The sequence below is a fragment of the Pristiophorus japonicus genome, chromosome 21, assembly GCF_044704955.1.
Source record: "Pristiophorus japonicus isolate sPriJap1 chromosome 21, sPriJap1.hap1, whole genome shotgun sequence".
In the NCBI taxonomy this organism is placed as follows: Eukaryota; Metazoa; Chordata; class Chondrichthyes; family Pristiophoridae; genus Pristiophorus; species Pristiophorus japonicus.
The window spans coordinates 30,929,334-30,943,222 of NC_091997.1; the positions used below are offsets into that span (position 1 = coordinate 30,929,334).

At 49.7% G+C, this 13,889-nt stretch overlaps 1 protein-coding gene across 1 annotated transcript in view; it reads left to right on the plus strand.

The window, feature by feature from the left end:
• LOC139233892 (SRC kinase signaling inhibitor 1-like) overlaps positions 1-13,889 on the plus strand; it is a 363,645-nt gene that overhangs the window by 293,878 nt on the left and 55,878 nt on the right. The window contains exons 9-11 of the mRNA XM_070864537.1: positions 7,323-7,363; positions 9,300-9,469; positions 13,600-13,775. Of these exons, the coding sequence (XP_070720638.1) occupies positions 7,323-7,363; positions 9,300-9,469; positions 13,600-13,775 (387 nt within the window). The remainder of the gene's footprint in view (positions 1-7,322; positions 7,364-9,299; positions 9,470-13,599; positions 13,776-13,889) is intronic.

Genomic DNA, 13,889 nt, shown 5'->3' on the forward strand with positions numbered 1-13,889 from the left:
TTCTGCATGCTCTCAACGAGGAGACTTGAGGTGCTCAGCGCCCTCCCGGATGCTCTTCCTCCACTTAGGATGGTCTTTGGTAGGGACTCCCAGGTGTCAGTAGGCTTTGAGGGTGACACTGTAACGTTTCCGCTGCCCACCTTTTGGCTCGTTTGCCATGAAAGAGTTCCGAGTAAAGCGCTGTCTTTGGGAGTCTCGTGTCTGGCATGCGAACTATGTGGCCTGCCCAGCCGACCTGATCAAGTGTGGTCAGTGCTTCAATGCTGGGGATGTTGGCCTGGTCGAGGATGCTAACGTTGGTGCATCTGTCCTCCCAAGGGATTTGTAGGATCTTGCGTAGGCATCGTTGGTGGTATTTCTCCAGCAACTTGATGTGTCTACTGTACATGGTCCATGTTTCTGAGCCATACAGGAGGGTGGTTATTACTACAGCCCTGTAGACCATGAGCTTGGTGGTACGTTTGAGGGCCTGGTCTTCAAACACTCTCTTCCTCAGGCGATCAAAGGCTGCACTGGCGCACTGGAGGCGGTGTTGGATCTCGTTGCCAATGCCTGCTCTTGTTGATAGGAGGCTCCTGAGATAAGGGAAGTGGTCCACGTTGTCCAGGTCCATGGATCTTGATGACTGGGAGCAGTGCTGTGCGATGAAGACAGGCTGGTCGAGCACCTTTGTCTTACGGATGTTTAGCGTAAGGCCCATGCTTTCGTAAGCCTCAGTAAATACGTCGACTATGTCCTGGAGTTCAGGCTCTGTATGTGCGCAGACGCAGGCATCGTCCACGTACTGTAACGCGACGACAGAAGTTGGGGTGGTCTTGGACCTGGCCTGGCGACGGCGAAGGTTGAACAGGTTCCCACTGGGGGGAGTCCTGGTTCGGTCTGTGCTATCGCTCGAGGTGAGGGTGATACAGTCGAGCTCAGCATCACCGAACTAGAGAGAGGGGCGAAAACAAATCAGAACGGATAAAGCGAAGAATGTACATTTATATATCTTTTTAAAAGAAATAGTTGCGCCTTTCGCATCCCACAGGACATCCAAAAGCGCTTTACAGCCCATGAAGTACTTTTGAATTGTAGTCGCTGTAGGAAACGCAGCAGCCAGTTTGCGCACAGCAAACTCCCACAAACAGCAATGTGATAATGACCGGATAATCTTGTTTTGGTGATGTTGATTGAGGGATAAATATTGGTCCCCGGACACTGGGGAGAACTGCCCTGTTCTTCTTCGAAATAGGGGCGTGGGATCTTTTACGTCCACCTGAGAGAGCAGACGGGGCCTCGGTTTATATTAAGAAATATAGTGCATTTCTCAACCTCAAGACATCCCAAAACAGTTCCCACCCAATGAAGTACCTTTGAACTGTAGTTGCTGCTGTAATGTAGGAAGCACGGCCGCCAATTTGTGGAAATATTGTATTTCCCACGCAACGACATTGCAACAATGCTGCTGATCCAAATTATCCCCCGCTCTCGCCAAGCACCCAGAAAAACTCCCTTCAATCCCCATCGCTGAGATCGATCTGTCAGTCATTCATTCCTAGCCTTTCCCTCACTTGTTTTCCTTTCTGATTCCCTCTCCCTAACCTAGAATCACTGAGACTGATTGTAGCATCCCATAAGGTTGCCCTGTCAGAGTTCAGCTACCAGCACAGGGTGTGGGATGGTCTAAATAACTCAATCGCTCACCCTCTCAACCTTCAATTTAATTTTTTATTCCCTCTCCTACATCCCTTCCTATCTCTGTAACCTCCTCCAGCCTTACACCCCTCCCTATCTCTATAACCTCCTCCAGCCCCTACACCTCTCCCTATCTCTGTAACCTCCTCCATCCCTACTGATATGTCCTTACTATACAGTATAAATGCACACGAGGCCCATACTTGAGAGAAGGTCACTCTGTGACCAGTTACCTTTATTACCAAGACCTCAAGTGATAAAGGTGGGCGGAGCTTCCCCTTTTATACCTGAAAGTCCAGGTTAGGAGTGACTCCCACAAGTTCAGCCCCTTGTGGTCAATGTTCTCAAGGTGTACAACTTTGGTCAGCTTATGCATGGGTTACAATGATAGTTGAATACATGACATCACCTCCCCCCAAAGTTTTATTGGGATCACAGGTTAAGTCTCTCTGGTGGTTTATGCTCCCTTGTAGAGCGCCTGAGTTGGGGCTCTGATTGTTGGGCGCTGGCCTGAGTGTCTGCTGTTTGCGATGCCTCAGGCCTGTCCGAACTGCCCACAGTGACTGGGCTCTCCTCCACTTGGTTCTGATGTTCGGTCACCTGTGGTGGAGTAAACTCTACGTCGTGTTCTTCCTCTGCTTCTTCTATGGGGTTGCTGAACCTCCTTTTAGTTTGATCCACGTGTTTGCGGCAGATTTGTCCATTGGTAAGTTTAACTACCAAAACCCTATTCCCCTCTTTGGCAATCACAGTGCCTGCAAGCCATTTGGGCCCTGCAGCATAATTAAGGACAAAAACAGGGTCATTGACATCAATACATCGCGCCCTCGCATTCCTGTCATGGTAGTCACATTGTGACTGACGCCTGCTCTCAACAATTTCTTTCATAGTAGGGTGTATAAGGGATAACCTGGTTTTGAGCGTCCTTTTCATTAGCAGTTCTGTGGGTGGAACCCCTGTGAGCGAGTGTGGTCAGGATCTATTGGCCAACAGGAGGCGTGATAAGTGTTTGATTATCTGCACTGCTCGTTCTGCCTGGCTGTTTGAGGCCCGCTTGAACGGTGCCATTCTGACAAGATTGATTCCATTGCCTGCCATGAAGTCCTGGAATTCAGTGCTTGTGAAGCACGGGCCATTGTTGCTGTCCAAGACATCCGGTAGACCATTGGCGGCGAACATTGCCCGTAGACTTTCTACCGTGTTAGAGGATGTGCTTGAATTTAAAATGGCACACTCAATCCATTTGGAGTAGGCGTCTACTACAACCAAAAACATTTTTCCCATGAAAGGACCTGCGTAGTCCACATGGATGCGTGACCATGGCTTGGCGGGCCAGGACCAGGGGCTAAGGGGGGCTTCCCTGCGTGCGTTGCCCAGCTGGGCACACGTGTTGCCCCTGCAAACACAAAGTTCCAGGTATGTATCTATCCCTGGCCACCAAACGTGTGACCTGGCAATTGCCTTCTTCATGACAATGCCCAGGTGCTTATTGTGAAGTCTTCTGATAAACACCTCTCTGCCCCTCTGGGGCATGACTACTCGGTTTCCTCACAGTAGGCAATCGGCCTGAATCGAGAGTTCATCCTTGCGCCTATGAAACGGTTTAAATTCCTCAGGGCATGCCCCATACGTGGCTGCCCAGTCCCCATTCAGGACACATTTCTTAACTTAAGACAGTAGCGGGTCTTTATTTGTCCAGACTTTAATCTTATGGGCTGTCACAGATGCGCCTTCGCTTTCGAAAGCTTCAGCAGCCATGACCATCTCAGCATCATGCTCAGTTGCCCCCTCAGTGGTGGCTAGTGGGAGCCTGCTGAGTGCATCGGCGCAGTTTTCAGTGCCCGGTCTGTGCCGAATTGTGTAGTCATAGGCAGCTAAAGTGAGTGCCCACCTCTGGATGTGGGCCGATGCATTCGCATTTATGGCCTTGTTGTCAGCCAAAAGGGATGTTAGGGGTCTGTGATCTGTCTCCAGCTCAAATTTCCTGCCAAACAGGTACTGGTGCATTTTTTTTTTTTACAGCATATACACATGCTAGTGCTTCCTTTTCTACCATCCCGTAGCCCCATTCTGCCTGGGACAGACTTCTGGAGGCATAAGCTACCGGCTGTAACTGACCATTGGCATTCACATGCTGCAACACACACCCGACCCCATAGGACGATGCATCGCATGTTAAAACAAGTTTCTTACACAGGTCATATAACGTTAACAGTTTGTTAGAGCACGCAATTTGTTATGCTCTATCAAAAGCCCTTTCCTCCATGTCCCCCCAGACCCAATCGCGACCTTTGCATAGGAGCACGTGTAGTGGCTCTAACAGCATGCTCAATTTGGGAAGAAAGTTACCAAAATAGTTCAGGAGCCCCAGGAACGAAAGCAGCTCTGTCGTGTTACGGGGTCTGGGTGCTCTCTCCTTCCGTTTTGGACACAGTAGGTCTGATCCCGTCTGCTGCTACCCTCATCCCCAGGAATTCTACCTCTGGAGCTAAGAAGACGCACTTCGCCTTTTTCAGTCGCAGCCCTACCCGGTCCAGTCTGCGTAGCACCTCCTCCAGGTTGTGGAGGTGTTCTTCAGTATCACGACCCATGATGAGGATGTCGTCTTAAAAAACCACCGTCCTTGGAATCAACTTGAGGAGGCTTTCCATATTTCGCTGAAAGATCACGGCGGCCGAACGAATCCCGAACGGACATCTGTTGTACTCAAACAACCCCTTGTGTGTCGTGATGGTGGTCAGCTTCTTCGACTCACTCGCCAGCTCCTGGGTCATGTAAGCTGAGGTCAGGTCCAATTTTGAAAAAAGTTTGCCACCGGATAGCGTCGCAAAGAGGTCCTCCGCTCGCAGTAGCGGGTAATAGTCTTGGAGTGACACCCGATTGATGGTGGCCTTGTAATCGCCACATATCCTGACCGACTCATCCGCCTTGAGCACCGGCACGATCAGGCTCGCCCAGTCACTGAATTCAACTGGCGAGATGATGCCTTCCCTCAGCAGGCGGTCCAATTCGCATTCTATCTTTTCCCGCATCACGTACGGCACCGCTCTGGCCTTGTGGTGTACTGGCCTGGCGTCCGGGTTTATGTGAATCACTACCTTGGCCCCCATGAAAGTGCCGATGCCGGGTTGAAATAATGAGTCAAATTTGTCCAGGACCTGTGAGCATGATACTCGCTCCACAGAAGAAATTCCATTGACATCGCCCCATTTCCAGTTCTTGACAGCAAGCCAACTTCTCCCCTGTAGTGCGGGACCATCCCCCGGGACAATCCAGAGTGGCAACCTGTTCTCCGAATCTTTATGGGTCACGACTACCGTGGCGCTGCCTAGTATCGGAATGATCTCCTTTATATATGTCCGTAGCTGTGCGTCAATCGGCAATAAATTTGGGTTCCTGGCCTTGGACACCCACAACCTTTCGAACTGTTTGATACTCATCAGGGACTGGTTGGCCCCCGTGTCTAGCTCCATTAATACTGGGATGCATTTGAGGAGCACTTTCATCATTATCGGTGGCGTTCTGGTATATGAATTGTATGTCTGCTCCACATGAACTCGCTGAACTTCAGCTTCCAGCGATTTCCCCCAGTATTCATTTGGCCTCGTAGGGATTACATCGGGTCTGACCTCCTCGTGCATCAACCTGGCTGCAGGCTTCCTGCACATACGCGCCAAGTGACCGCTGACGTTGCAGTTTCTGAAGGTATATTGCTGATACTTGCAAGCTCTGGCTGGGTGTTTGCCTCCACAACTCCAGCATGAGCTGGCAGCCCCATTGTTGGAAACAAAAGGTCCATTACCAGTCGATCGTCTCTGACTGTCTCTGTAACTGTCCTTAAGCGCACCATTAATTGGTGTTGATGGCCCCATTACTGGCCGTATTGTCCATTGCAATGGCATGAATTGCTGTTCAGCTAGCCATTGTCTCTGTTGAGTTGCCCCCTTTGGGTTCGACTACATGTTGGGGCATGTCCGATTGCCCTTGTCTGCCTAGAGAGCAGCGTTAACAATGTTGACTCCTTGGTCGTTTGCCAGATTTGAGCCAAGATTTTTGTCATACATCATGCTGGTCTCTTCCTCCCCTGAGATAAATGTCTGGGCTATCAGAGCCGCCGCTTCCAAGGTCAAGTCTTTGGTCTCAATCAGTTTCCTGAAAACCCCAGCGTGCCCGATGCCCTCAATAAAAAAGTCTCACAGCATCTCCGATCTGCATGCATCTGGGAATTTACATCGGTTCGCCAGTCTCCGGAGATCTGCCACGAAGTCTGGAACACTTTGCCCTTCTCGCCGGTGCATGTAAAACCGGTCTCTCGCCATGTGCATGCTGCTCGCCGGTTTAAGGTGTTCCCCGATCAACTTACTGAGCTCTTCGAAACTCTTGTCTGCCGGCTTCTCTGGCGCTAGGAGGTCCTTCATCAGGGAGTACGTTCTGGATCCACAAACCGTCAGGAGATGAGCCCTGCGTTTGTCGGTCGAATCCTGTCCCAACCATTCCTTAGTGACAAAACTTTGCTGTCGTCTCTCAATAAAGTCGTCCCAATCATCACCAACACAGTACCTCTCTTCTTTGCTGCTAGTGGCCATGCCCGGTGGTTTAAATCCCAGTTTCTCGTCGCCAATGATATGTCCTTACTATACAGTATAAATGCACACGAGGCTCATACTTGAGAGAAGGTCACTCTGTGACCAGTTACTTTTATTACCAAGACCTCAAGTGATGAAGGTGGGTGGAGCTTCCCCTTTTATACCTGAAAGTCCAGGTTAGGAGTGTCTCCCACAAGTTCACCCTGTTGTGGTCAATGTTCTCAAGGTGTACAACTTAGATCAGCTTATACATGGGCTACAATGATAGTTGAATACATGACACCTACAACCCTCCCTATCTCTGTAACCTCCTCCATCCCTACATGCCTCCCTATCTCAGTAACCTCCTCCATCCCTACACCCCTCCCTATCTCTGTAACCTGCTCCAGCCCCCACACCCCTCCCTATCTCAGTAACCTCCTCCATACCTACACCCCTCCCTATCTCTGTAACCTCCTCCAGCCCCCACACCCCTCCCTATCTCTGTAACCTGCTCCAGCCCCCACACCTTCCCTATCTCAGTAACCTCCTCCAGCCCTACAACCCTCCCTATCTCTGTAACCTCCTCCATCCCTACACCCCTCCCTATCTCTCTAACCTCCTCCAGCCCTACAACCCTCCCTATCTCTGTAACCTCCTCCAGCCCTACAACCCTTCAAGATCTCTGCACTTGTCCAATTCTGGCCTCTTGCGCATCACCAATTTTAATTGTTCCACCATCGGCGGCCGTGCCTTTAGCTGCCTGAGCCCTGAGTTCTGGAATTCCCTCCCTAAACCTCTTCGCCTCTCTTTCCTCCTTCCAGACGCTCCTTAAAACCTACCTCTGACCGAGATTTTGGTCACCTGCCCTAATATCATCTTATTTCGCTCAGTGTCAAATCTTGTTTGATGATCACTGCTGTGAAGTGTCTTGGGACGTTTTACTATGTTAAAGGTGCTATATAAATGCAGGTTGTTATAGTCCAGCACGACAGGATGTTGTGAGCTCAAGTCCTGCTCACAAAGCTGGCTGGAGAATTAATGCTTGTTTCAATTATTATATTTTGATTTTTCTTGCAGTGATAAATCTGAATCCATAAATGGGAGCTCGGGCACTGGAAGTGAGTATACATCTATTTCCTGTTCCTATATCCATAATTTCAATCCCGCAGCCCCCCACCCCCGCCCCCAACCATGTGAAGGGTTTGATGTGCACAGTCCCTCATCAACACATCTTAGTTTTGTGTTAGTTATGAAAGAATGTTATATCATCGAGTCCCCTTTCATTCTTGATTGGTCCATGCTCGCCATGTGGTATTGCGGCTGATCACATGATTGGTAGTGGCGAATCAGATTGCAAAGATAGAAAGAGAAAGCGGCCATGTTGGTTGCGGACAGACTTCTTCAGTCTCCACACCGTCCGAGAAACATATACAGCAAAAAGAAAGACTTGCATTTATATAGCATCTTTCACGACCACCGGACGTCCCAAATCCCAAAGCTTTTTACAGCCAATGAAGTACTTTTGGAGTGTAGTCACTGTTGTAATGTAGGAAACGCGGCAGCCAATTTGCGCACAGCAAGCTCCCACACACAGCAATGTGATAATGACCAGATAATCTGTTTTTTTTCTGATGTTGATCGAGGGATAAATATTGGCCAGGGCACTGGGGATAACTCCCCTGCTCTTCAAAATAGTGCCATGGGATCTTTTACATCCACCTGGGGCCTCAGTTTAACATTTCATCCGAAAGACGGCACCTCCGACAGTGCAGCGCTCCCTCAGCACTGCACTGGGAGTGTCAGCCTAGATTTTTGTGCTCAAGGCTCTGGAGTGGGACTTGAACCCACAACCTTCTGCCTCCGAAGCGAGGGTGCCGCCCACTGAGCCACGGCTGACACTTGAGGAGAAGGAAACCTGCTGTCCTTGCTCGGTCTGGGCCTATTGTGACTCCAGTCCCACACTCCCTGACGCTGAGCCGCTCAGTTGTATCAAACTTTTTAGAAGAATGATTGCAGCGGACGCTAGGGGGAACGGGCGGTAATTGCCGGTCTTGCCCACATCCTGAGAATGATAAAATCAAAGGGTTATCTGAAGAGCAACGGAATTTCATAAGAACACATCAAGTGTTTGCGCATTGCCATCTCGCGGGACCCACACATACATTCATACCATCAGCAGTTACTACAGGGCAGCATCTTGCCACGTGGAACCTCGGCCGCGGCAAACTTTGCGTAAACACAGCGGTAAATCACTGCCTCATCACGTGCCAAGTGCGCGCTCCTCTTTGCAGTCTGATTGTCAAACGGAAATACTTTAAGTAGCAATTCACTCTGAGGAAAATGAGCCGTGAGCTGGCTAGGTGCAGCACTGAACCCCAGGGTTTGCGAGCTGCGATGGTTTTCGGTTGTGTCTGTAGCAAGCAACGAGCCGCTGGAAATCGCGGCAGCCCCTGCCCCAGCTCCTCTGCCCTGAATCTTAGAAATTTACAGCAGGGAAGGAGGCCATTTCGGCCCATCAGTGCCCACGCCGGCCGACCAAGAGCTACCCAGCCTAATCCCACTTTCCAGCTCTCGGTCCGTAGCCCTGTAGGTTACAGCACTTCAAGTGCACATCCAAGTACTTTTTAAATGCGGTGAGGGTTTCTGCCTCTAGCACCCTTTCAGACAGTGAGTTCCAGACCCCCACCACCGTCTGGGTGAAGGAATTTCCCCTCAAATCTCTTCTAAACCTCCTACCAATTACTGATCCCGCCACATCCCTCTGTCACCATTTGCTATTGACACAGAAGGCACTAGACTGCCCGCGTGATATTTGCACACCTTTAAGATGAAATCTAAGCCGGTGCATGATGCGCGGACTGAAGGGCCTGGCATTTCACACCATGGTGTTGTTGAAATTCGCTCGAGGTGTTACCCATCACAGCCTCTCCTCGCCTAGAGTTTCTCGGGAGTTTAAACCTGTGCGAAAACTCTGGGTCGCTCACTCTCTCTCTCTCTCTCGCTCTCATTGCACGTTCTCTCTCTCTCTCTCTCTCTCTCTCTCTCTGCCGTCAGCTCTCAGTCCCTCTGTTCGCAGCACCGTGCCCAGTTCGACGGCAGTGATGGCGGCGTCCATCAGTCACCCGACCACCATCACCAGGCTCCAGATGCAACTCCACCTCCACGACTTACAACAGAACGCCAGCGATCTCCGGAACCAACTTCAGCAGCTGCGCAAGCTCCAGGTATCGTCAGCGCTGTCATAGAAACATAGAAACATAGAAATTTACAGCGCAGAAGGAGGCCATTTCGGCCCATCGTGTCCACGCCGGCCGACAAAGAGCCGCACGGTTACATGTAAACCTATGAACAACGACGGAAAGGCAAAGAGCACCCAGCCCAACCAGTCCGCCTCACACAACTGCGACACTCCTTACACTGAAACATTCTACACTCCACCCCAACCGGAGCCATGTGATCTCCTGGGAGAGGCAAAAAACAGATTTAAAAACCCAGGCCAATTTAAGGAGAGAAAAATCTGGGGAAATTCCTCTCCGACCCATCCAGGCGATCGAAACTAGTCCAGGAGATCACCCTGGCCGTATTCTATTCCCTGCAGAACTTACCATTATATCTGCGCCGTCCAACAAAGGTCATCCAGTCTAATCCCAATTACCAGCTCTAGGTCCGTAACCCTGCAGGTTACTGCACTTTAAGTGCCCATCCAACCATTTAAAAGTGGTGAGGGTTTCTGCATCCACCACTCTTCCAAGCAGCGAGTTTCAGATTCCCATAATCCTCTGCAAAGTCCCCCCCCCCCCCCTCTAATCCCCTGTAAACCTTCCACCAACCACCTTAAAACTATGCCCCCTCGCCAATCCAGTTCTCGCTCTCGCTCCCTCTCTCGCAGCACAACTTGCTACTGGCTGCCCGGCATTATTATTGCTCTTTTTTTATAACTCATTCTGGGGATATGTATGGCCTCCTTCTGTGCTGTAATTTTCTGTGATATGGACGTCGCTTGTGAGGGGAGCCAAGCATGCGCAATAAACAGCCACATCTCGAGAATGAATAAAGCCAATAAATAAACAGGTCATCGAGAGGGCAGCAAGGGTTTCATCCAGTGTCTGTGCCTTTTTAAATTAATTCCTGGAATGTGGGCATCGCTGGCAAGGCCGGCATTTATTGCCCATTCCCAGTTGCCCCTTGAGAAGGTGGTGGTGAGCCGCCTTCTTGAACAGCTGCAGTCCGTGTGGTGAAGGTGCTCCCACAGTGCTGTTAGGGAGGGAGTTCCAGGATTGTGACCCAGCGACGATGAAGGAACGGCGATATATTTCCAAGTCAGGATAGTGTGTGACTTGCAGGGGAACGTGGAGGTGGCGGTGTTCCCATGTGCCTGCTGCCTGGTCCTTGTAGTTGGTAGAGGTCGTGGGTTTGGGAGATGTTTGTTTGTTTTCTTTTCTGTTTCTCTTTTACTCTTTTCTTTCTTTCCTTTCTTTCCTTCCTTTCTTTCTTTCCTTTCTTTCCTTCCTTTCTTTCCTTCTTTCTCCAGAAGCTAATAGCCCTCTAGGACCTCGCCCAAGCCGCCGTTCCTCATGTGAGGGACAGGTAGTGTCTGGCCGACTGTTTGGCTTTAGGAAGTGTCACAATCCTGCCCGAAGCTGTAAATACACTTGCACTACACCTCATAAATAATACCTAAGGCCCTCGAGTGATTTCACAGCTGATGTAACATCACTTTTTAAAAAGTGAGGGAGAGAGAAAACGGGTAATTATAGACTGGTTAGCCTGTTGTCAATAGTGGGGAAAATGTTGGAATCAATTATTAAAGATGAAATAGCAGCGCATTTGGAAAGCAGTGACAGGATCGGTCCAAGTCAGCATGGATTTATGAAATGGAAATCATGCTTGACAAATCTTCTGAAATTTTTTGAGGATGTAACTAGTAGAGTGGACAAGGGAGAACCAGTGGATGTGGTGCATTTGGACTTTCAAAAGGCTTTTGACAAAGTCCCACACAAGAGATTGGTGTGCAAAATTAAAGCACATGGTATTGGAGGTAATGTACTGATGTGGATAGAGAACTGGTTGGCAGACAGGAAGCAGAGAGTCTGGATAAATGGGTCCTTTTCAGAATGACGAGTGGAGTGCCGCAGGTCTCAGTGCTGGGACCCCAGCTATTTACAATATACATTAATAATTTGGATGAAGGAATTGAGTGTAATATCTCCAAGTTTGCAGATGATACTAAACTGGGTGGCGGTGTGAGCTGTGAGGAGCATGCTAGGAGGCTGCAGGGTGACTTGGACAGGTTAGGTGAGTGGGCAAATGCATGGCAGATGCAGTATAATGTGGATAAATGCGAGGTTATCCACTTTGGGGCAAAAACACGAAGGCAGAATATTATCTGAATGGTGGCAGATTAGGAAAAGGGGAGGGGCAACGAGACCTGGGTGTCATGGTTCATCAGTCATTGAAAGTTGGCATACAGGTACAGCAGGCGGTGAAGAAGGCAAATGGTATGTTGGCCTTCATAGCGAGGGGTTTTGCGTATAGGAGCGGGGAGGTCTTACTGCAGTTGTACAGGGCCTTAGTGAGGCCTCACTTGGAATATTGTGTTCAGTTTTGGTCTCCTAATCTGAGGAAGGATGTTTTTGCTATTGAGGGAGTGCAGCGAAGGTTCACCAGACTGATTCCCAGGATGGCTGGATTGACATATGAGGAGAGACCGGATAGACTGGGCCTTTATTCACTGGAGTTTAGAAGGACGAGAGGGGATCTCATTGAAACATATAACATTCTGACGGGGCGGGATAGGTTAGATGCAGGAAGAATGTTCCCGACGTTGGGCAAGTCCAGAACCAGGGGACACAGTCTAAGGATAAGGGGTAAGCCATTTAGGACTGAGATGAGGAGAAACTTCTTCACTCAGAGAGTTGTTAACCTGTGGAATTCCCTACCGCAGAGAGTTGTTGATGCCAGTTCATTGGATATATTCAAGAGGGAGTTAGATATGACCCTTACGGCTAAAGGGATCAAGGAGTATGGAGAGAAAGCAGGAAAGGGGTACTGAGGTGAATGATTGGCCATGATCTTATTGAATGGTGGTGCAGGCTCGAAGGGCCGAATGGCCTGCTCCTGCACCTATTTTCTATGTTTCTATGTAAATCTAATCTCAGAGTTCCATCGACAGTTCTAGACTGCCCTCACCCATCTTCCCATCTGCAGTCGCTCTCAGGTGCCCATGGTTCTGAGGTACTTGAAACAACTGCTCCTGTCCCAAAATCGAAGAGAATCTTCCTGATTCCTTTGCTCTCCCGAGTTCCCATTCCTGCTAACTGTTCCAGGACCCTGGAGAGAAGGCTCAGTGATGGGGAATAATCATTGTATGAGACAGGTGACCAAAAGCTTGGTCAAAAAGGTCGGTTTTAAGGAGCGTCTTAAAGGAGGAAAGAGGTAGAGAGGTGGAGAGGTTTAGGGAGGGAGTTCCAGAGCTTGGGGCCCAGACAGCTGAAGGCACGGCCACCAATGGTGGAGCGAAGGAAATCGGGGGAATGCACAAGAGCCCAAATTTGGAGGAACGCAGAGATCGCAGAGGGGAGGGGGGGGGGGAGGTTGTGGGACTGGAGGAGGTTACAGAGATAGGGAGGGACAAGGCCATGGAGGGATTTGAACTCGAGGATGAGAATTTTAATGCGACGTGGAGCCGATGTAGTTCAGCGAGCACAGTGGGCTGATATGTAAACTTTGCCGGTTAGACTTTCTACCTTGCTGTCAGGTCCTTTCCAGTTTGGTGGGTGCCCAGAAGCATTCAACTGTTGGCCGACAAGCCAGCTCTGGCTGCTGGGTGCTCGTGACAAATTTCATCCCCTCCCCAGTGGGCACGTAGAATTTACAGCACAAACAGGCCATTTGGCCCAACAGGTCTATGCCGGTATTTAAACTCCACACGAGCCTCCTCCCACCTCTCGTTATCTAATACCATCAATATAACCTATTCCTTTCTCCCTGAAGTTTATCCAGCTTCCCCTTAAATGCATCTCTGCTATTCGCCTCAACCACTCCCTGTGGCAGCGATTTCAACATTCTCACCACTCTCTGGTAAAGAAGGTTCTCCTGAATTCCCCATTGGATTTATCAGCGACCATCTTACATTTAGGCCCCTAATTCTAGTTTTCCCCGCAAGTTGAAACATCTTCTCTACGTCTGCCCTATCAAACCCCTTCATTATTTTAAAGACCTCCATTAAGTCACCGCTCCATCCTCTCTCTCTTGGAGAAAAGAGCTTCAGGCTGTTCAATCTTTCCTGATAGTGATCAGTGATAGATGCTCTCAGTTCTGGTACCAATGAGTTGTGCGTTGCTCTCTCTGACAGCTCCAGAGCCAGGACACCATGAAGAACATGATGAAACGCTTGGAGTCGGAGATAAGCATCAGGGTAACGGAAGCTCTGCGGAAGAAGGAAGACCCGCTGCATCGCCAGCGCGCCCTGGTGGAGGAGGAGAGGCAGAAATACTTGAACGAGGAGGAGATGATCGTTCAGCAGCTGAAGTAGGTGTCAAATAATCGCAAAGCCAGACGGTTGCGCGGAAGCAGTAAGGCGGCTTGTACAGATCAGCACTTCCGGTGTCCCAGGAGGACAGATTATTATAATAACTTTTATTT